This window comes from Sebastes fasciatus, chromosome 8, assembly GCF_043250625.1.
Source record: "Sebastes fasciatus isolate fSebFas1 chromosome 8, fSebFas1.pri, whole genome shotgun sequence".
NCBI lineage: Eukaryota > Metazoa > Chordata > Actinopteri > Perciformes > Sebastidae > Sebastes > Sebastes fasciatus.
In genome coordinates this window covers 12327091-12351820 of record NC_133802.1, presented here as the reverse complement: position 1 = coordinate 12351820, position 24730 = coordinate 12327091, and the positions used below count along the sequence as shown (strand labels likewise).

General features: G+C 39.9%; 1 protein-coding gene across 2 annotated transcripts; it reads right to left on the bottom strand.

Annotated features, from left to right (window-relative positions):
• On the bottom strand, positions 1-22459 carry kdm5bb (lysine demethylase 5Bb). Of its 2 annotated transcripts, XM_074643440.1 has the most exons (28): positions 22088-22459; positions 20624-20701; positions 20034-20156; positions 19775-19945; positions 19160-19216; positions 18089-18244; positions 17840-17933; positions 16165-16283; positions 15708-15866; positions 15394-15513; positions 15143-15301; positions 13625-13806; positions 13326-13488; positions 13059-13178; positions 11246-11440; positions 10738-10919; positions 9629-9753; positions 7645-7795; positions 7436-7550; positions 5905-6260; positions 5011-5149; positions 4747-4926; positions 3829-3990; positions 3241-3726; positions 3062-3146; positions 2762-2970; positions 2423-2674; positions 1-972 (listed from the first exon to the last, which is right to left on the bottom strand). In XM_074643440.1, exons 1-28 carry the CDS (start codon positions 22262-22264, stop codon positions 835-837), a joined length of 4653 nt encoding a protein of 1550 aa, XP_074499541.1. In that variant the 5' UTR covers positions 22265-22459; the 3' UTR covers positions 1-834. The 2 variants fall into 2 exon arrangements, with proteins under 2 accessions (XP_074499541.1, XP_074499542.1); XM_074643441.1 differs by lacking the exon at positions 19160-19216.
• Positions 22460-24730: the final 2271 nt, after the last annotated feature.

Sequence of the window (24730 nt, the reverse complement as noted above, 5' to 3'; positions counted from 1 at the left end):
TAGAACAAAAGGGCTTTATTCCACAATATAAACTTGTAACATCTTCAGCTACCTCCCCCACAGTATCCTATGCCGGGTTACACGCTGTGGCGGTCAACATGTCAGCGGCGCCACGTCGCCACTCCACAGATGTCATCCATCCATCTGTGTAGCTCTCTGTACATCATACCGTCGCTAAAGCACCAACACAACTCAGCGGAGATCAAGCCATTTAAGTCGATTCAGACAAAAATTATTGCTCAGATAAATAAACCTATTCTACAAAAAAAAAATGGGAATACCGGTAATTATATTAAGATGCATGTACTAAACACTGGATTTCAAAGAAAAGAATAGTCATTTTTTGGGGGGATAGGGGATGAAAAGCGTGACTTCAGTCCCCTCAGCTCTGGATTAACATGCAAGGAGGTTCCAGAGAAGTTAACATTAACCCTTGATTAACCCTCTTTACTGTTCTAAGACTCCTTTTGCACCGATGTAATAGAATCCCATGCAGCACACTTCACATCCTGTGTTTTTTTTTTTTTTTTTTTCTTTTCATTTAGACAACCACAAACAATTCATAAGAAGAAAGAAATATATATATATATATATATATATATATATATATAATATATATATGTAAAAATACAAAAAAATAACTAAACATTATAGTTCTGGACAACAAGTCAAAGAGGAGATAGCACCGTTGTTACAAAAGGGTCGGACACGTGACGGAGGTGACGTAGGTGAGGGTGGGGGGGGGGCGGATCAGTGACACATCCAGACTGGTGGCTCGAATAAACGGACTGATGACAGACAGACCTCTTCAGCCATCCTTCAGTAAAAAGCTCTTCATTTTCTCGTGTGTCCATCGTTCAGTGTACACCTGACACAAACGTAGTCCTCCTTCTCCGCCATCTCGGCCGTAACGCCGACGCAGACTTGGTGGAACCACTTGTTACAGCTGCCGTCACACTGGACCCAATCCACCTGCAGGAAATGATTCAACATTAACACTGCATTAACCGATTGGCCACTTAAACGCATTGACATATCATCACTTTTTAAGTATAACAAGTTAGCAAACAGTTGCTTATTTCCACATCCAGCAGCTGCAGAGGAACATTATCATGAATTCAGAGTTGTGTTTCTGTCCACCTGATGAATGTAACTCCAATATTCACTCTCTTTTAGCTCTGTTGAAGGAAATATCTGGATTTTTAGCAGCTAAATGATCCAATATGTTCACCAGTTAGTTTCTAACCGTGTCTGTATGTCCGTTTGGTGCTGAGCAGGTAGAGTTTTTAGAGCTTTTTCGATGAAAACAGCAGCCAGGAAACAATGAAAACAATGAATACAATGAAAACAAAGAGGTGGAACACACTGAAACACTCTACAGGGCTGAGGGGTGGGTGGATCCTTCAGTGTGAGCAACACCTTTCATCGTTAATATAGAAACATTGATTTTATCCGCTTTAAATAATAAATTCAGTGTGCTCCACTTCTTTATTTAGATTAAGCACCAAGTTTCTCAGTTTCTTTGATCTTATCAGAGAGGTTCACATTCTCAAGTCTGTCTTAAAACATTAATAACATGCCCAATGCAACATTGAGATTGCTGTAATTATTCGTCCTGTTCATACTGGCCATTAAAATGATACCTGCCATACCATATTATTAGTATTATACTGTTTGTAGAATTAGATTCCAGTGGTGGCTGCGTAGGATTGTTTACGACTTGTGTGATAAAAATATTTCCAATAACTCCGGAGCGTTGTTTAGTCCATAAGTCACAACTTATTTATTTGTATTTATTTGTTGGCATTTAGCCTTTCAAAAACAACATTTTCACTGCAGAAAACCGCTTGCTTCTCCAATTTCACAAATCCGCTATTTAAATAGCAAAAGGGAATGGGAGATGACACTCTGATTGATTTAATTCATGTCATGCAAAACACACCTACGATTAATGATGAAGAGACTAAATGCAACTCCTTTGCCCCTTGCACTTTACTTTGTGCCTTTTAACTACCAAATGAGGAGCTGGACACGCCCTAAATGCAATTCGGCATGAACTTTAGACCATGTGCTATAGATCGTTTAAATAGGGCCCTTAATGTTTCATTATGAACATACAGTTGAATTTCAATTTTCCATGTAAGAAAAGTTACAAAAATGTTTGAATCTGCCAAGAAAACTGCAATCGGTGCATCTGCAGTTTTCCTTCACCTGCTATCTTTTATGTTTGTGGCCTACATCCGATATAGATGCTTCACACTGACGGAGTCCAACTGCAAAAGTCTTTCTCTGCTGCTATACTCAATTAATTTTGTTCTTGATATATGTCATGTATGTTCAATATTTACATAACGGCTCCCTAAAGTGGAAGGTAAACCGACCTCTGCAGAGAAAAGAATCTATAGACAGAAGTTGTTCTCACCTCATCTCCCTCTGGCAGCTGACACCTATCTGCAGGACAAGCCGCCATTTCCACATCAGAGTCGGACTGGGAGAAATCAGAGCGCGGAGAGGACGAGGTCGAGGCCGGCCTCTTTTTATTCATCTTCTGTCTTTTGTGAGAGCGCTTTTTGTCCTTCACCCTGCGCTCTGCGTCTAATCCTTCCCTCTCCAGATGCCGCTTTGCTTTCTTTTCTGAGCCAATCATAGTTTCCCTCACATCATCGACACAATCCTGAAAATAAAGACAAATTAAAACTGATATTAGGGGCAGTTTTTAGGAGTGTTTTAATCAATTCATTTGGTGGTTAAGAGTTTGTACCTGGTCCAGTGGCAGATTATTTCCCTGAGAGTTGAACTGCTTGTGTTTATCACAGTCTGTGGACTCGTCCTGTGTTGGCGACATGCATCGGTTTATGTGCTGGCTGCTGGCTCGGTCCAATAAAACGTGGAAGAGGCTCTGGACCTCTGGCAGAGACACCTGCAGCAGGAGCCCCTCCACCATCAGCTCCTCCAGATCCTGACTCAGGCCTGTCACACAGAAAAACACCCACAACATAAACAATAATAATAATCTATAATGAACCATGACTCAGCGGTTTAGAAAAAAGATGCCACTGACCCTGCAGCGGGATGCATCTCTGCTCTGTGTAGAAGACGGTCTGATTATGGCTTGTCCTATTCCACTCTGGAGTCAAACAAGGAGCCTGTATCAAACACATCAAACCCCAAACGTAACATTTAGACACAATACTTTTTCAATTAACTGAGAAAATGCATCACAAGGAAATGAAGAGTGACCTGAGTGTTGTTCTGAGTGTCATTGCTGCCTGAAGCCCAGCGGGTTAAGGTGGGCGGAGTTCCTGGCCTCTCTTCCAGTTCTGGTAGTTTACACGACTGTGAGATCTCCTGTGCTTGGTGCTGCCAGTTAACCGTCCTTTCCACCAGATAGTGCAGTGCGTCGCCCTCCGGCAGGCGAACCCCGGTGCGCCGCAGAGACGCCAGGAGAGAGACGGCTTTGTTCAAGGGGGGCTTTTCTGATCGCTGGCACTGCGGACAGAGCCACGGCTGTGTTTCGCAGCAGTCTGACGGGTCTCTGACACACACACTGTGGAAAGCATTTCTGCAGAGTTCGCACTGTAACATCGCACCCATGGGCGCCTTCTGACAGACGCACACCTTCAGGTCCATGCAGTCTGCTGTGGGAAGGAGCTTTGACTCATTAGCTGCCCTGAGATTAGAGAAAGCCTCCATCTCCCTCGCCCGCAGCTCCTCCAGAGTTGCCATCTGGTGAATAAAACAGACTGAGTCAGAACATTTCCTGATAGTGAGAGTTCATTAACCCCATCAACTAATAATATACATTTATCTTAGAATTACTGCACTTACTGCAGAGGTAGAATCCCTGGTCTCTGAAAGAGCTTTTTCCACGTCGCGGAGAGTGTTGAGCCTTGGCGTTTTCTTTTTGTTACTTTTCGGTGATTCTTTCCCTTTCTTGGCCTTCCTCTTTGGAGAACCTACATTTCCAACTTCACATCTTGGACACAGGACCTGTGATGAACAAAATAACCGTTAGGTGTTGTGCACCAACAGGCCCAGAGGAGGAGAGGCCAACATCCACGGGCTATTTTTCTTTTCAGCTCCAGAGCAGCTCACATCTCTGGAGTGTGAAATTCACTTGTAAATGTATACGAATTAGGGTTGCCCCTTCTAAGTCGATTAGTTGACTAAACGGTCGTTTTGATCTTAGTCTATCTAAGATCTTTAGCTATTTTTTAAGCTTTTTTCACGCTGAGTGACTTATTTCGAAGAAACTTATAAGCACGTCTCTGGTAAACACATTTAAAGTGGTGCTTTTGTGTGATTCTTTGTGGAGAAACTCAGTTGTACAGATCTGTCAATTAAATCAACTAATCTATTAGTCGACTAAAAATGTCTTTGGTCGAGGACAGCTCTAATATAAATGCCTGTACTTATTGGCAATTATAATATTTGATGATACCATCAATTTGTTACTGACTTTGTCTAAACACATATACAGCAAAAATTAGTGGGAGAGAGGGAGAGAAAGAAGGACAAAAGCGAGAGAATGAAGGAGGGAGACAGTCTCTTTACATCTACATTATGTCCTACTGGCTCTCTGTGATGATAAACACGTTGTGTTGATACAGCCAAACTCATGACTAAGTTACTCTCTTTTACATATTTACATATACATATTCTGTTTCTGTTGATTGCTTGGTTAAAACGTGGTATTTATGAGCCACAATCAATCTTTTTATTCATTTTAAATTTGTGGGATTTTACCTCCAGTAAGGTGAGGGTTGAGTCTCTCTGGAGGAAAGTTGTAGCTGCAGATTCTTTCCATTCTTGTACGTCTACCATTAAAGACTCCAGCCGGTCTAAAGGCTCCAGGTGGACTTGAATGGCTTGTCCTCGCAGCACCATGTCAGAGAGGCTGTCCATCATCGGTGTGCTACCACTGGCCTGAAAGAAGCAGGTTACTGTGTTACAATCAGACTCAAATCAACCCACACAGAGAATAATATCCATCAATACCCCCCAACTAACCTGAAGCTCCTCGGCTTCTTGCAGCCACTCTCGGGCTTTTCTGATGGTGTCTTTCAGGAGGAGACAATTTGGGAGGTAAGCAGTGATGCCAGAAGCCTTCTCAGCAGCAGCACTAAGAGTCTCTATGGAGTGTGGTGGTCTGATGGGCAGTAAAACACAAATGACATACTGTAGGTAAAATATCTGCATCACCTCCAAGTTAATAGCTCACTATAACAAGAACTGTCATGGCATTTTCTTCCGACGTCTTCACAGGCTTTCTGAAATTATTTTTCCGACCAACACTTTCAAAACATCCCGTACGCACACTTCTTATAGGACTTTTAAAACCAAGACTCTAGATGGAATATAAATTATGAAAAGTGTCAACGTCTTTGCCAAAACACTAGAAAATATGATTATAAACAATATTTTTCATACCGTGAAACCCAAAATTTAAAGCTGCAGTAAGCTAAGCATGGTGAGGGAGCATAACACTTGTAGATGTAGAAATTTAAGCCCCGACTTGAAATTAGTTTTTCTGATAATGGAGAGGAAAAAGATGCACATTCCTGACAGCCATGCCATTAAAGCCTTTGAAAAGCACTTGTGACAGTTAATACTGGACAGCACTGAGTACCAATGGAATGAGAGCAGAACTAAACATGATGCTCACTTTTTGTAGGTCTTGTTGAATATTCTAGCGGCAGCATTTTGCACTAGCTGGAATTAAAATGAAGCAAAATCAGGAGCACTGACTTAATATTACATTATTCACGTACAATCAGTGCAAATACCTGGACAGAAAGGTACAGGTATTAACAGGGCATGACAACCTATCACAGCTTGGTGATGTTTTTCCACCCTGTGGCTTAGACGCTAACAGCATCGTGGAACCGTCGGCGCGGCCCTCACCTGGCTTTAAGGAGACTGCTGGACTTGTCTTCCCAGTGCTCGGACACAGTGAGCAGCTCCTGCAGGCGTGCCATGGCTTTCTCCACGGACGGGTGAGGTGCCAGGCCGACTCCCTGGTCGATGAGCCTCCGCATGGTCTCCAGACTCAGGGTGGCGGGCTGAGCGCCGGCCTGCCGCACACCCTCCAGCCAGCGGGCCTGCTCCAGCCTCACCCTCAGGCGGGGCAGCTCGGGCAGCTCCACGTCGAAGTCGAAGCTGACGTCCAACAGGCTGTGGATCTCGGCGACACTGGGGACTTCGTCTGCCAGGACCTTCTCGCTGTGCTGCTGGAAGTCTTCGATGCGATTCAAGAGTTCCTGATGAAAGACATTGTATTCAAGCTTACAGGAATTCAAAATCAATTCTCATGCATACCTGATTTCAGTGTTAATAAAAGTCACGTGTATTATATCCTACAGCAAACGACGCAGTACAGACACTTTACGGATAGGTTCACAATTGTTCAAGTCTGTTTTAAGCAATAGTCAGGTGCCCATATGTTTTTAGCCATTTTCTCATGCGTTTGTCATACTGTATTGTATCTGTGCTGTTTGTGTCACTTGTGTGGACTGTGCTACTGCCTCTTGGCCAGGTCATCATTGTAAATGAGAATTGGTTCTCAATTGATTTTACCTGGTTAAATAAAGGTCAAATAAATAAATAAATAAATAAATATGAACATTGAAACAGATTTTGTTTGCTGTAATCATTCCTCCTGTTCATACTGGCCATCAAGAGATTAATTCCTATGTGCTTCCAATGGGATGTGGGAAAAAATCCACAGTTCTGTGTCAGGGGTGTCAAAGTTAACGCGATAATAACGCATTAATGCAAATTCTTTAACGCATTAATGTAATCAATCTTTTGGAGGTTGTAGCGGGCTCAGTTTTAAAGCTAGAGTGAAGAGTCTGGCATCATATGATACTAGAAAAACCTAAGTAACCCATTGTTATCAAACATGTCATAACGCTAAATAATGCGCCAAACTTACGCTAAATTTCGGTGATGAATAACTGGCATGGCCATTTTCAAAGGGGTCCCTTGACCTCTGACCTCAAGATATGTGAATGAAAATGTGTTCTATGGGTACCCACAAGTCTCCCCTTTACAGACATGCCCACTTTATGATAATCACATGCAGTTTGGGGCAAGTCATAGTCAAGTCAGCACACTGACACACTGACAGCTGTTGTTGCCTGTTGGGCTGCAGTTTGCCATGTTATGATTTGAGCATATTTTTATGCTAAATGCAGTACCTGTGAGGGTTTCTGGACAATATGTGTCATTGTTTTGTGTTGTTAATTGATTTCCAATAATAGATATATACAGACATTTGCATAAAGCAAGCATATTTGCCCACTCCAATGTTATTAAGAATATTAAATACTTGGCAAATCTCAATTTAAGGTGCATTTTGAACAGATAAAAAATGTGTTTCCTGAATTGTTCCTGTGGTAAAATCACAGGGATGCACTGGTCCTCTGCAGCCTACCTTCAACATGGGGGCTTGAGGGAGACTGCAGGAGAGGTTATACAGCTGCCTCACAAATGAACTCAGCTCTTCCACGCTCAGCTGGCTGCATGATTTCCCACTTCCACACCGATACCTAGGAGAGAGCGTCCAATCAATTAAAGAAATGAGCCTCATTAAGGCAGTCATACCACTTCCCGATCTGATGCAGTGGAGTGTATTAACGCTACCTGGTCTGCCTCTTGCCATTCAATAGCTGCTGTGCCACCGAGGCACACTTCTCTGCGTCCTGTGTGACCAGACGTAGCCGACGCAGCAGGTCGTTGTCGGGGAACAGCTTGGACTCTGATTGAGCAAGAAGGGAGCGAAAGACCGGCAGGCCTGAGGAGAGAACAACGGATTAATCACAGTCTGACACATAAGATAACATTCACTGTATAAATAACATAAAACACAGTGCCTCTACCTCTTTTTCATCATATTGGCCACTGTTATTGTGTTCCTTAAAAAGGACCATACCAGTGGTTTCAGCACAGTAAATACGTGTTCTTATAATTTACATTACTGACAACTATTTCCCAATTCACGCAAGTGACGCTGTCATTTTTAAAAGAATTTTCCTAGCTTCCAGGGGTCGATTGTCAGTTCATTTTCGTATTATTCTGTCTACGGAAGCCCTGAAAGGCAAGTAAGGATTCTTTTTTTATGGTGATTCATTTTCTAACTCGGATCTAAATTGTTTTCTCTCCTGTGTATATGACTTAAGAACATGTGAAAAAAAAGTGACGCTAGGATAATTTTTCTAAGTTACTCTTTTTTTATCTGTGAAAACAGATGACAACTTCTTTTTTGTAATGTAAAGTTTTGTAAGTGTTTGTTGTTGTAATACTCATTTCAGTGCACCACTATCCCATGTTCTAAATAGGACCAACAGCATTCATGTTTTCTTCCCGATGAGGTGTAATTTCTCCATGCACTCTGAACAACTTTTTTTCACCTGGCAAACCCCCCCCCCCCCCCCCCCATCTGTTTCACAGATGGAAAAAAAACAAACTTGGAGAGATTATTCTGGTAAAACTTTTTTTCCACCTGTTCTTAAGTCATAAATACAGGAAAGAAAACAATTTAGATGAAACATAGAAAATGGATCACATGAATTTATTTTTCCTCACTTGCCTCTCAGGGCTTCCGTAGATATCAGAATCACCTCGCAGACCCTTGAAACTTGCTCAACATAGCTAAAACATCATTATGAAACACTAGTCTGCACAGATTTTTGTTAAAACAGATTTAATTTTTGAGATGTTATTGTGGTAAAACAGCGGAGCGATCTATGAATCCTTCCTGGTGGTGCATTCGCATGCTGACGACAGAACTTCGCCATTCAGCTGTCATACAGCTTTTCATTCATGCTATGATGTTTGGAAACTCAACAGGGAAGACAAATGATCACCAGACATGAAAACTGTAAAATCTTGTCATAAATTTGACAGATAGTTGTATTAAATGGTCTATGAAAATGATTTTGCTGATTTCAGAGTGGAAAACAGTTTAGGCTACTCAACGGCACACAAACGCACCATTCCTGTACGTGGAACTCAGACGTGCGATATCAATAGATGACGTAACATAACAAAGAAGTAAAAGATCTCTCTCTCTCTGAGTAAATGTCAGACAGTGAATATCATGAGGAGGACCTCCGACGAGAACACGATTACACTTTCTAGAGAACGACTGTTGTACCGAATCAGTTTGAGCATACTGTGTAGAGGGAATGGTGGTGAGGCGAGCGGACTGAGACAGAACACCAGCCTCTGGAACCAACAGATGGCAAATTATGCAATCTACAACAAGTGTTTTTGCTGCCATGACTGGGACATTTTAGAACTGCTGCTGGAGGAGTTAGAGCGAGGCAGCGATGCAGTGACAAAGTTGTTCATCCCACCAAGCGACAATGTTTTGGTGAGAAATGTGTTGTGCTTCACGGAGCAGAGCCTGTCCAATCAGAACCATCGCTATATGTTTTAAGTCGGGTGTATCGTCTGAACCTTTTTTAGTTTGAACATTTTAACAATTCTGCAATATTACAAAAGCTAAATTATGGCTGCATGCTTTGAGAAATGACCAACACAGGGTGCATTTATTTGGCTTTAACATGCAAAATCACTGGTATGGTCCTTTGATGCTTTGTTTACTCATTTACTTAGTGCTTACCTTTCTTCTTTTCCAGTTTAGCCTCGAGAGTCTCCGTCACAAGGGAGGCCCATTCATCATACAGTTCAGCTCGCTGCTTCACTTCGGTCATCATGGGATAGAGCTCGTCCAGTGTGTATCTGAAACTGCAGAAGCAAATAGAACACTGAATACAAGTGGTAGAGGTAATAATAGGACACCAACATCTACTCCAGGAGGCCCAGAATATGAGTGATATAAGTGATGAAATATATATTTACTGACGTATCGTAAGGCTTATGGAGTAACGGAATACATGGAACAGCGTTAAGTAATTAGGATACAAACAAAAGCTAACTGTATTTGGTTATAGTTACAGAACAAAAGACATAAGCAGATAGATTACTGATTTGTTTAGTAAAAATGGGGCTTATTAGTAGGATTACAATTTTAAAATGAAAAACCAATAACAATATACTGTACATGCGCACACTTTAAAGCACTACACGACACGATTCTCACACAATAGCTTCCAACGTAAAAAAAAATGCTTCCACGGGGTCGATTATTTCACCATTATTTTGTATGCACAGCAGAAAGGGGGAACAACACCACAGTACTGTGCAAGTTATCACAAAGCAGGATGGTTCGCGTACTTTACAGTTCATCGAGATTATGCTTTTTGCCGAGACCCATCGCAGCATGAAAAGACGGTTCGTGGGAAATGAGCAAACTGCTTCAAATTTTAGTTTAGCAAATAATACAGGACAAACCAGTAAATTGGCATGTAGGTTAATTTCATTTAATTTAATTTATACGGGCACTGCTGCTGCGCCAAGATAAATTCCGGTATCACTAATGTGCCAAATGAATTGAATCCTTGGATGATGACAACATTTTCACAGCTGGAAGGCTTCACTTGCACTGTACTGTGATGCTGTTCCCCTTTTCTTCTTTACATACAAATTAATGTTTACATGTAATTAGTAATTATATCGGAATACATTTTCAATTATATAATACATACAAGTAACCCTTCCAACCTGGCGTACAGTATTCATGATATTTATACAGCTCACAGGTGACGGGTACTTTGATCTCTGTGTACAAAGCCTGTTAACTGCCTCTGAATCAGCTCTAGAGGGACTTACTTCAGTGTGTAGTTGGAGACGGGGCAGGAGCACAGGTCGTTGATGTGGTGCAGACAGACCAGGACTCCTGGGCTGCATGGACAGGTGACGGCAGACAGGTAGCAGGTGGTCCTGCACCTGGCACACTGCCGCTCGTCGTCCTGGAGGTGATCGTAATTTGCCTCCTTGAGATGCAACACCCCCTGAAGGTGTGAGACAACAAAGGTGTTAAGAGCAAATCGACACAGTGAGCTTGTTTGCTTGAGTGAACATGATATCTCTTAACACTGTATTTAATGTGTAATTGTTGTAAAGAAAGCCTGGAACCCTGCAGCTATCAACAAAACGTACACAGTAAAAGCGATTACATACTTTTTTTGTGTTTATATTATGTTATGAAGAAATTTAATTCTGCAGAAAGTTAGTTGTTTTCACATCCCATCTTTAACAGACAAGAGTATCCGCTCATGAAGAAACAATGTAGTCAGTATAATGGTGTATTGATATATTAAAAAGGAGACTATCCTACCATCTTCTTCACTTTCTCTCTCTGTTTCTGCTCTTCTCGGATCATGGAGACCATGTCCTTGTGAACAGCTGAGGCCAGGACCATATCGAGTGTGCGGGCTTTCGAGGCCATGTTACACACCATCTCGTCATGGGAGAACACATTGTACCGGTGCAGCATACGATAGTGGTCAACACACTGCCTGCCAAGAGGCATCTGGGGATAGAGAGGGGAAAGAAATGGGTAGTAAGGACAGTTCATTAATGATGTGTAGAATCCACAAAAAATACAGTCGCATGAGTGAAAATTAATCTGCAACAATTTTGATAATTGATTGTTCCTTGAAATAATTTTGTATTATGTATAATTTAATGTCTATATTTCACTGGTTCCAGCTTGTCAACTCTGAATATTTTCTGGTTTTCTTCTGTGATAGTGAACTGAATATCTTTGGGTTCTGTTTGATCTATGGGTCAGACAAAACAAGATACTTGAGAAGTCATAAGGGGTGTGGGAACTGACATTTTACAGACCAAACATTAAATCCAGAAAATAATCTGTAGATCAATGGACAATGAAATGAATTAATGGTGCTCCGATTGTTCAGCCACCGATCGTTATTGGAAGATATTCGTTCAAAATAGTTTGATTGGGGCGCCTGGGTTAGCTCAGTTGGTAGAGCGGGCGTCCATGTATTAAGGCTTGGTCCTGACCGCGGCGGCCCGGGTTCGAATCCGGCCTGTGGCCCTTTCCGCATCCACTCTCTCTCTCTCCCCCCTTTCAAGACTCTATCCACTGTCCTGTCATAAAAAATGGAAAATGCCCCCAAAAAAATAACTTTAAAAAAAAAAAAAATAGTTTGATTGGCAAACAATGACAATTGATTGACGCAAAACACACAGACAATTTCTCTGGTGTGCGAGGTTGTGAGTTGTGTCTCTAAAGCCTCTTTCACACAGCCTGTTCAAAGGCCGTTATTCCGCCTCGTTGCTCTGTATAAAAGGTACAGACACAGAATGAGGAGCATTGTTGCTCCACCGCTAAGACGGCAGCTGAGGTAGTCACAGAGTCGAATCGACGTCTGTGTATAAGGGACAGCTGGCATGGTGGGACTGCATGCACACACACTAGACACTGACGCTGTTGTGTTACACGTCACACCGGCATGCTATCCAAAAATCACAACTGGGGCACCATCATGGTGGATTTGTTTAGTTCAGTGGGAAAAAAAGTAAAGCCAGTGTTATGAGGGGTCTTCTTTTTTACAGCAGTACTGCGGGATCTCTGTATAAAAAGGGGCTTATGAGAGAGAGTGGAATATGTTGTACATGTTGCCTGCAATAAATAAACAGTTGTCAATTCATGATACTTTCTCATCTCTTAATTTCAATAATTAATATACAATTTTGTTAAGAATAGTTACATAAATAAATGCTGCTACACAGCAAATGGAAGGCTTCAAATAGACCGTGTGATCGGTATGAGCCGATGATGCCAAATTGGTGATCGGCCCAAAAATCCTGATTGGAGCACCTAACCATGAATCGTTAGTTGCAGCCCTACATGAAATAAAATCTTACACAAACGTCCTTTTCTTCCCTCCAGTTTATATTAATGGCCTTTGCAAGAAGTCATATGAAAACCCTCTAAATGTTGTTGTTGTTGTTGTTGTTGATCATCTTTCCGCTCCTTCCGTTAGGGGTCACATAGCTGATCATTGATCCGCACATTCATTTGGTATAGGTTTTATCCCGGATGCCCATCCTGACGCAACGGGGGGGGAGGGGGGTAATAGAATTACTTTTACAACAACAAGGTATAAGGTGATGCGTACCCAGTCCACAGTGCAGAAGTTGACTGCCTCGGCGAAGTTGAAGCCCTGATTGAAGCCGCTGTGGTAGGCTCTGGGAAACGTGATGACAAACTCACCAGCACACTGGTTTGTTCTGTAAATCTGAAGGTCAGCAGAAACAAAAGAAGAGGATTTATGTTCCCGTTAGAAAGACCAGCTTCTCGTTCGTGAAAATGTCAGCAGTGCATTACTGTGGATTATAGATAGGAGGCATCAAGTACATGTCAAACGAACTACATAAATACGTACTGGAACTCCGTGGGCCATCAGGGTGTTGGGGTTCATGATGGTGACCAGCTGGTGCAGCAGGTCAGGCTGAGACTCAAACAGCTCTGGGGCCAGTTTCCTCATCACCGCCTCCAGCTGTTCTGCAGCGAAACCAGGAGCTCCGTACCAGGTTTTGGGTTCCCCCCTGGTGGTGAAAAAGAAAAACATAAGATTTAGCTTGAAATGAAACAAAAATAACAAAGTCTAGACCTGATATCATCACAAGCCACCATAAACAATGTATTTGCTCTCATCAAGAAAAGCCCTTAAGTCTTAAGTACCAGTGCAGGTAGTTGATGGAGTAGCTCCAATGATCCTCGATGTGCCAGCAGAAGGAGGAGAAGCACATGCCAACATAAAGCCACGGCAGCGTCATCCCACAGATGTCAGCTGTCACATGAGTCAGTATAGACGGGTTCATCATCGCCAGGTTGTTGAGGTTCCAGCCACACTTGAGGTATTTCTGCAACATACAGTTTAATAGCACAAGAATATATAAGTGTTCAACACTTAATTTTACAAAAGGTGACTGATGGTATCCGATATAGTCTTTAACTTAAATTTAGGACTTTTTAAGACCTTTACATTATAATAGCAATTATTTATTAGTATATCACTTCTTTAATACTTCCCAGCAGTATATAACAAGAATTCCTCATGATATAATTAATTAAAATGTGACCTGGACCTAGATCAGCGGCATACACTGAAAAATGACCAATTCTTTTAAGCCCATTTAAGCTTTTGCTTAAATAGACACTTGCCCATTATGTGTTGATGAGCTACTGTAGCTAGCAGTAGTGACGGCGTTTGCTGCAGGTCTGATGGTGCCGACTGAAACTCCACTAAGGATTAAACAGACGTCGACAGACTCAATCTACTGTCGCAACAATCCCACTTTCAGTGTATAGGTGTGCAAAGGTCTTCCGACAGCAGTGTTCATTTTGTTAACGAAAACTCTGACTAAATAAGTTTGCCAACAAACTTTCTAGACTAGACATGACGAGATGGCACCAATGTCATTAAACACATATTAAAGGTCTCTCTTGACAATGAGAACCAGTGTCTCAATAAGATTACCTGTATAAATAAAGGCTAAAAAAATAAAAAAAAAACAAATAAAAACCGTGACTATATAAACATGCAATGTTGTTGACGAAAAAAGACGAGACTAAAACATAATTACAAATATATTTTTTTTTACCAAAATCTCTTTCTTTTTGTTGACAAAAAAGGAGACAAAAACATTGTTTTTTTTGTTTTTCTCAATGCAGTAGTTTGGTGTCCTGTATCATGCGCACCATATCAGGACGACACCGGCAGCAGCACACAATGAGCAGTCAGGAGGACTCGGAGTAATTTGTTAACTAGGTTTAATAACAACAACAGGGCTTTGGAGAAAGAAGCCATGTGATATTGTGGCTTGACTATGTTCAATATAATCTGATGACTAAAAAACACTAAAATGTTGTCACTGACTAAAACTATACTAACATAGTTAACGGTTTTCTTTAACTAAGATAAGATTAAAATGCCCAGACTTTTAGTCAACTAAAATTTGACCCAAAAAAAACAGGATGACGTTGACTAAATATGATAAAAACTAAAAAATAGCTGCCAAAATTACCCAATAGCCTGCTATTACATAAACATTTTATAACAAAAATTACTGCCGACAACAGACAAGAGACTTTGTAAATCAAATTTAAGACTTTTTAATACCGTCTAAGGCCATTTCATGAGGAAACAGAATTCTTTTTATGACTTGATTCCATAAACAGCATCTCTAAAGGGTTTACCTCATCAGCTGGGGAAACCTTAAATTTTCCGTTGGGAATGGGGAATCCGCTCCCAAACTCCTTTGAGGCGATATCTGCTCCATATTCTACAGTAACGTCCTCTTCGATGGCTCCCACCAAACGCCAGAACTCTTTCTCCACCAGCTCTGTGGGGACCATCTGTAATGAATACATGAAGAAGACATTCAAATTTAAAAAATACTCACAGCAAGAGAAACTGACAGATTCATTTTGAAACTGTTTTTACTTACATGAACTGGCATGTTGAAGTAATCGGATTTGAACGCATCAGCCATTTGTCCAAATGCACGCAGGGAATAGTCTCTGTATGCTTGTTCAAAGCCAAATGCCTCGTGAGGTTTGTTGCATTCCTGTGGGTAAAAAAAAAAAAACATCATTGAACAAATGTTGAATGTGTTTTTGAGCCATTCCTATATTCTCTTTTTCTATGTTATAAATGTTTGTATAAACGCCCTTTTAGGAGAGGATAGACTAGTTTCGATAACTTGCACAGCTCATTAATAAAGAGTCAATTTGCATCACTTTAATCAGACTTTATCCTCACCTGAGCGAGACACTTGGGACACCTCCAGTCTCCTTTGGGGATGTCGGGTAGAGGAGGGATCAGGCAGAAGGTGTGGTAGCTGTCGTCACAGCCATCACACAGCAACAGACGTTCTTCATCTCCCCCGCTGCTACACACAAGACACACGACCAGATCCACCTGGAGAACAAGAGGAGGAGTTTGTAATGAATCTGTTTCAGAGCCATGACAACTGAAAAAATAGCTTCATTAGTAGCTGCATTAACAGAAGCTAATGCGGTTTCTATAAACAAACTTTAAACAAACAATAGACAAAGACAATTTTACATCACAGGTTTAATGTTAAGTGATTAAATCTGAGCTTTGACGTTTGATGATGAATTAAACCGACAAGCCTATTAATTTTTGATCAAGAAATTTGATATCGCATGAAGGTACATCTCATCCAAAAGAGGAGATAAAGGACATTTCTACTTACTGGACTTGTAAGAACAGGAGGGATGATTTTCTTGTACCGTGACTTTGATTTGTCAGCTTCAATTATTGGTTCCTTAATTTCCACCGGTTCCTGTTTCACTGGAATTGGAATCTCTTTTGCTGCAAGACAACAGGAAACATTACTAGCACCATTACAAAGCGCAGCACTTTTGTTTTAATAAGAACTTCTACAGTAAATACACTTGACATTAACGTCCCCTCTTCAGCATTTATAAGCTGTATATAAACATTTAATAAATGGTTTATAACACACTATAATGTCGCTGTGCGTGACTGTAAAGATATATTTAAGTGTTTTTCTATGTACAGATATATTAGAAGTGCTCAGGTGAACATATTTGATGCCACCTGCCAACTTCTCATTCAATATTTGGAGAAGATAACAAACAGAGTCTAATGTTATTTACAGATTTTTGTTAACAACATAATTTAGGATCTTTGGGTTTTGTTTTGGTTGTCTAGGTTGGGGGTGTTTTTTTTCTTCTTTTTTCCTTCCCTTCTTTTTTTCTACTGTGTTATTTTCTATAAGAGAATGGTGTCTGTATTAGTTTTGTATATTCACTAGTTATCTTTATATAGCATTTGTATATACACCAATAATTCCTATATTTGTATATTCACTAATCATTTGAGCATAATGACTCAACTCTCAATAAAACTGTTTAAACAAAAGAATTGATGTACAGCATTTGTCAACAATGATAACTGCATGATTGTCCATAGTTAATCATGATTAATTGCAAATTAATCACACATTTTTTATCTGTTCAAAATGTACTTTAAAAGGGAGATTTGTGAAGTATTAAATACTCTTATCAACATGGGAGTGGGCAAATATGCTGCTTTATGCAAATGTATGGATACATTTATTATTGGAAATCAATTAAAAACACAAAACAATGACAAATATTGTCCAGAAACCCTCACAGGTACTGCATTTAGCATAACAAATATGCTCAAATCATAACATGGAAAACTGCAGCCCAACAGGCAACAACAGCTGTCAGTGTGTCAGTGTGCTGACTTGACTATGACTTGCCACAAACTGCATGTGATTATCATAAAGTGGGCTTGTCTGTAAAGGGGAGACTCGTGGGTACCCATAGAACCCATTTTCATTCACATATATTGAGGTCAGAGGTCAAGGGACCCCTTTGAAAATGGCCATGCCAGTTTTTCCTTGACAAAATTTAATGTTAGTTTGAAGCGTTTTTTTAGCCTCTTTCGCCAAGCTAGTATGACATAGTTGGTACCGATGGATTCAGTAGCTTTTTCTGGTTTCATATGATGTCACTATCTTCACTCTAGCTTTAAAAGTGAGCCTACTACAAACTAAAAATCGCAAGTTGCGTTAATGCATTAAAGAAATTAGTGGCGTTAAAATGAATACGCGTTTCCTTTGACAGCGCTATATATATTATATTGTTATAACTGTTTATTATCTGTTCATAGGAAGAGTTATAGTTGTTGAAAAATACACTAATGAAACCTATCCTTGCCTATAACTATACCATAGTTTGTTATAAACCATTTATGAAATGTTTACATACTGCTTATGAATGCAGTATGCAGAGGCATTAAACAAATGTGTTATCATAAATAATGTAAATGTCATTAGTGTAAATATTTCTTCACTCTGGGAAGTGGAGCCTGACCTGGTTCTTGCTTGGCGACAAAAGAACCCATCCTCCTCCTCAGGTTGGGCCTGTTCTCACCGGGCTCACCTGGTTCAGTCTTCACACAGACGACCTACAGAGAGAGAGAGAAGTTAAAAACTGCAGGCAACTTAAAACTACTAAAATCGTGATGTGGAAATATGTGGAGAAAAGTTAAGAATGGAGTTTGTGCTGCTTGTTTCAGGAGTTTTAGTCAGGTGTTTTGTGGCTCTCTTCAACAACACCTACCTCACACTTCATGCGCTTGGCTCTGCGAGCAGTGGGGCCGGTGTCGGGCGTCTGGGCGGTCTGCCTCTGAGCCTGGTCCTGCAGCTTGTGCTCCTTAGTGTCTACGCTCTCCGTGATTCCTGTGCTCTCCGCTGGCTGGATTGGCTTCTGAACACACTGAAGGAATAGTATGATAGTTAAACCCACAGCTAAGTGGCTTTAAAAAAAAAAAAAAAAACATGTGTGTGTGCCTAACTGGAAATACCTGTATGTTCAAATAGACAGTAAGAAATGAATGGAATACTACAGGCAACGTTTAATATGACTTTGCAAACACTGACAGGATAGATTTAAGTGTCTCCTGTAAAACAGGAAGTGTGAGCGTACCACAGCCTGCATTTAAAAAGGGATCTCCTTATTTGATTATCACTTCTGTTTACCAGGTAATAAAATAAAAATTAGGAAGTATCAGCAGCTACCAAACGTAGTTGAAAGACTGAGATATACTCTATCAAAGAGAGTATTTGGTAATAACAGTTTCAAATTAAACAGCCAGAGGGCAAAAGAGGCCATAAGAAGGATGTGGTTAGTTACAGCTTGTCACCCAAAACAGGGAGCATAGAAACTAAGGAGGAACATGCCAAATCAGAAGAAGAAATAATAGATTTGAGCTGAGGCAAGGGTGAACAGATAAAGAATATCAGACTTCCAAGGGCTGCCTGTCGAGTTGGCAGTTTAAGTAATTATAGAGAAGAGAAAATCTACTACAGTGTTTGAACTGATAAATAATTAGCACCTAATTGCCGACTGCAGCCTGTCTCAGAAAAAACAAAAGAATTGTATTTGAAATTTGTCCCAAGATGCATGTTAAGTGTAGATTAGCTCGTAGAGGCGAAGGTCACTTGTTTGAGGTGATGCTATTGCTGTAAAACCAGCGAATGACTGTTTTAAGAAGGGTTCAATTCGCAGTATCATGCCTGCAAATATGAAAACAATAAGCTGGACACACAGTATATACAGTCCAGCCACAAATAAACATGCATTCTTGTTAATTGTGAGGCCGAGTGGCTTTTAACCATGACACAAACATACCTTTTCAAGTTCAGGATCAGCCTCCAAACGCATCAGTTTGGAAGCTGCCTCTGGTGCCTGAGGCAAGAGAGAGCGCTGGGTAATTACAAAATTTAGAGTGACCTCTCCAGGAGGTCACACAGTACCAATCCAATGACTTTGGATAAGCTCTCTTGCAACATGTTATGGAATATTTGGATGCAAATGCTATTAAATGATTAGACACCAGATTGTAAATTCACACTCAGTATATTAGTCGGACGACAGAGTTAACTTCTCCAATGAAAAAATACTGTAAAAAACAAACGTTCATCTCTAAATAAAATACAACATAAATAGAGCATGCATATCCTAATAATGCATTTTGTTCCCATTTATCTTTATGGTCTTAATGTAATCCATATTCCTTCAAATTTTTGATAGGTATAGTTTCTTCTTGTTCAAAGTGAAACACAAATGTTTAAGCATAATAAATATGTAATTTCCCTTTGACTGTAACATTAAATAACTGGTATTAATAAAAAGGTATGGATAAGCATTATTAGGGTTTTGTTTACAAAAGGGACACCAGCTTGTCTTTGTGAGTATCACCAGGGACAAGATATGCTGTCATAATGATGCATGTGTCCAACTCACCAGCAGGTTCGCTCCGCTCTGAAACAGATTGTATGGATAGAGCGTTCTCTCATAATGCCCTCGCAGGTGTGAGCCGATAGCTTTGCCAGGGGCAAAACCCATTTGTAGTGCAATCTTGGTCCATCGCCTGTCCTGACAGACGGTGTCAAATCCACCCTCATCTGCTACCAGCTGAAACGACAGTGAGTCACGTTAATGGTGAGAGTTCTTTTAAAATCGCATTTTATATATAAAAATAATGTGCAGTGTTGTCAATTACCTTATTTAGCTTATACAAATCCAAAATCTTCCTCTCCACATGAGGAATCTTCAGGGCACATCCCTGCAAATCCCAGAATTTAGCAATCTGGTCCAAGAAGTTGAGCTTGACTCTGGTCTGTGCCTGGGAAAAAAATATAAGGAACGATAACAGTCAGCCACGAATTAATTAAATTATAAGGAAATCAACCAAGACAAGGAATTCAAGGCTTTCAAGGAAAACCAAAGCAATCACTGGGGACAATAACACAGGGGCTAAAAATGATCTGAACAGGCTGCATTTTTGGGATAGTGTGCCCTATTGTTTAAAGTAAATAAATAAATGCACTTTCAGTTTATTTTTTTAAATTTTACGTAACAATTACGCATTGTAATTTCCAGTCTAAATTTGAAATTAATTTAATGTAAAATAATGTCATTATTCAGTGTTCTTTGTTATTGTCAGTGTAGCCTACACAGGCCAAGTAAATACATAAATGAGGTAAAAACATGATAAGTAAATGTATAATTTTTATAGAACACTGACACACACACACACACAGAGATGTGGTTAAATCATTACTGGAATATAATTTGACTAACAAAACTCACCTCCAGCTCATTGAGCCTCTGGATCCGAGGAACAAAGTGAAGTCTGTCGACATCACAAGCAAACGGAGGTTGCCAACCCTAAACAGCAACAAAAATACACAAAAATGGCACGTGAAGGTCATAATAACACAAAGCCTGGATATTTATGTAGTTGGCAGTTTTTCTGATTATCATTCTTGCATTTATAAGTTATATTGTTAAGTGTATTTATTTTTCCTTTGAAGACGGTGCCCTTGTGGCAATTGTTTTTCAAAAGCATGGACCCAAATTTGAGAAATTTCCATAATCTTTACTTGTGGTGACTTAAATAAACTTAAATTAAGCAGATAAAAAGAGGCACGTGACTACACGGTTGCAGGAATTTAAAAACTGATGTTAGAATCAAGTTTGGCAGAAAAAGCAAGGCCCTGCTGATTCTGGAAGAACACGGTGATCCTTTATAACACATCACAATACTGATCAATATCTGTGTCAATACTCAAAACACAGCCTTGCAGAAATGACAACAAATGTCCCATCACATAAGCAAAGGGAACCCAAGTTTCTTGTTTTTAAGTCAGTAGCCAACATCCCCCACTGGCACACACAAAATGGCCAGATGGAAGACTCACCAGCCCAGCTTACCACAAAGCCAACATGGAGGACAACACCCTTACAACACAGGCTCATGCATGAACACTGGCTCATCTTCTTCCAAGAAACTTACATCATAATAACATTGCACTGCATTGTTGTGCAACATGAACCACAACTTCACAACTCACAACTTATTATTGAACAATAACAGTGGTCTTTATATTTTAAATAACCCTTCTTGTCCCATCATGAGGCAATTTCTGTGCCCATTAAAGGGCTCATTAATTAACATTAAACACACACTGCTTCATGTACTCATTAGAAACTAGCAGCTGATGATGGATGGAAGTGACCCAACAGCATCAGGATGCTCTCCAACAAATAACCCATAATTAACCTCCACTTTGAGGACATTAAAGGACAAAAGGGAATAACAAGTGTTTACATCCATGCTTACATCTTTTCATCATCTTCCTCTCCACCTAGGAGGAGGAGGAGGATGAATAGCTTCCGCAGAGCCACCTAATGTCAAAGCTGAGAGCTGAATGATGACAGGTTGGCTGTTGAGCTAGGAGCTAGTGTTATCCTAGCCTAGCTTAGCTTAAGTGGCTCAATGAACGGAGGCTTTGTTGACACACATTCACCCATAATCCACTTTTAATGCATTCACACGTCTTTATTGCTGCTAATGAGGCTTTAAAATGTATTAAAAAGCAGCGTGGTTGTGGTGTAAAGAGGTGATAAGTGAGAGGTAGGTAGCTGAGAGCGGCACAAAGACTGAACCTGGTTAACATGGTAACATCCGCCATGTTGAACAGTCCCTTTAAACCAGCAGCAGCTCCTCTCGGTTACATCTCCCGGTTTAACGGGGGTTTTAACGACACTCACCGGCGGCGGGCGGACTTTACAGATGCCCGTTTTCTCCGCGATGGGACGGATCTTGTTGATGAAGGCGAACGGGTCTCTGAATTCCTCCCAGCTCGGCTCGAAGACCGGGCACTCCGGAGGAGGCTGGAACTCGTCCGGCCGGGGCTGCCGAGGCTGCTGCTGCCGAGGCTGGCTCATCGTGAGGCGGACTGGACTCGACCCGGTGCTGGTGCTGCTCCGGAGCTCCGACTGGACGGGTCAAAGTACCGCCGTGCTACGGGTCTCCTGGAGTGTTTTTATCCCCGTTTGGTCACCGTGAGCCTCGGTGTTAGTCAGTCAGCCAGTCGTCACCAGCTACCAGAGGAGGCAGCTTACACACATAGAGCCTAGTACACACACACACACACACACACATCAACATACACACGTTCACACACACATCCATGCACGGTGAGGAGAAGGTTCCAAGGCAGTGAGCACGTCCGCTGGAAAAACTAGACACCACACAGCTCTTATTGATGCAGGAGGGATTTATCTGTGTGCATCAGTGCTTCATGTTAAATCTACTTCTTAATAAGTAACTATAGAGCTACATGTGTGTTTTTCATATTTTCAGTGTTGTGGTTGCAATATAGTAGTTATAATATTACACCTCATTTTATATAAGATATCAAATTGTTACATTTTAATTTCTGATCTTATCATATACCCTCAAACTTTAGCAACCACACAATCTAGACTTGGATTTAACACATTTATTGTTGAACTGATGAGAGATGGAGCCTCCCTTGTGTCTAAATGTGCGAACAGTATGCTACAGCCAAAGTCTATCTGTTTATATCATGTTTATTTTTGTTTATATTGTATATTGGTAGAATTTCATTTTTTTTAAAAATTTTATTCTAACGTTTTTATCTATTCTTTTGTTATTATGCTGCTTACTTGCACTAACAAAACCAAAGCAAATTCCTAGTGTATACCTCTTACACCTGGCAATAAACACCATTCTGATTCTGATTCTGATTCTGATTCTGATTCTGATTCTGATTCTGATTCTGAAGTCAAGATCTGAAACTAATAATAATAATAATAATAATAAAAACTAGACACCACACAGCTCTTGTTGATGCAGGGAGTGATTTATCTGTGTTTGCACAGTGCTTCATGTTAAATCTACTTCTAGAATAGAATAGAATAGAATAGAAAGCTTTATTGTCATTGTATTAAATACAATGAGATTCACAGTTGCCACTTCTGGTCAGTGCTTTAAAACAAATACTTGACAAGACTAAATGAGGCAGATAAGACATATAACAGGTAAAACACACACACAAAGTTATGAAGCAAATAAAACAGGTAAAGTAGATGTAATAAATATATATAAACAGAAGTGTTACACTAGAAGTATAACATATAAAAATAAATGTAATGTAAACAGAGGTAATTGCACTTCTAAAATAGGTAAGGTAGATGTAATAAATAAAATGTAAACAAAGGTAGTTGCACTTGAGGTGTATATTGCATCGAGGATATATTGCACGGACAAATGTATTTCACATTCAGTGTATTAATATTGCACAGATTTATTGTTTGTTCAGTGTCGGTATGGCCCAGGGAAATAAACTGTTCTTAGTTAGTAACTAGAGCTGGTTTTAAATATTTTCAGTTATGTGGTGCAATAAATAGTTATTTTATTACACCAATTAATCCACAAGGCATGCTGCTGCAGGTTGTTTTACTTTACCAAGATCCAAAACCAAATCAGGTCAAAGTGCAGCAATATAAAGAGCAATGCAAGAATGGAATTCACTCCCAAATCATATTACACAACAAAATGATATATATGGTTTAAAAAAAACACTTAAAGAGCATTACTTAAGAAGAAACTTTAGTAATTAATAAGTATTCTTGGGTGTGTAAAGGGTATTATGGGCATTCCATGTTAAATGATGATATTTATCTGTTAGATCATGATAGATTCAGTCGGAGCCGCTCTATTTTCTTTGTGTTTTTGTTATTTAAACTGTGTCAGTTGTTATTGTTTTATATACAGTTGACGTGTATTACGATGTGTTATGTTAGTGTATGATGAGTAGTGTAAATGTGTATTTTTGTATCGTCACCATGTAAATTATGTGGACCACAGGAAGAATAGCTGCTGCTATGCAAAAGCTAATGGGGATCTTAATAAACAAAGAAACAAAGAAACAAACACCTCATTTTATTAAAAAACATGAAATTGTTGTACATTTTAATTTATGATCTTATCATATATCCTCAAACTTTAGCAACCACACAATCTAGACTTGGATTTAACAAATTAATTGTTGAACTGATGAGAGATGGAGCCTCCCTTGTGTCTAAATGTGCGAACAGTATGCTACAGCCAAAGTCAAGATGTGAAACTAAAAATAATAATAATGATAATAATAATAATGATAATAATAATGACAACAACAACAATAATAATAATAATAATAATAATAACAACAATAATAATAATAATAATAATAGTAATAATAATAATAGTTAGACCTAAGACTATATTAGAAATCTGAATTGGGATATTCTGACCCTAAATCACACTATTAATCAGTGGTAGAAATACTCTTATACTTAATTAAGTAAAAGTAGTAATAGGCCCACCACAGTGTAGAAATACTC

What these genes read in the sequence shown, in the direction of transcription:
- kdm5bb (XM_074643440.1), bottom strand. Translation starts at nt 22,264, where the DNA reads ATGAGCCAGCCTCGGCAGCAGCAGCCTCGGCAGCCCCGGCCGGACGAG. An exon ending in GTAAAGTCCGCCCGCCGCCG is followed by an intron (nt 20,702 to 22,087) that starts GTGAGTGTCGTT and finishes GTTGCTGTTTAG; the next exon opens with GGTTGGCAACCTCCGTTTGC. An exon ending in CCAGGGATTCTACCTCTGCA is followed by an intron (nt 3,727 to 3,828) that starts GTAAGTGCAGTA and finishes TTTATTCACCAG; the next exon opens with ATGGCAACTCTGGAGGAGCT.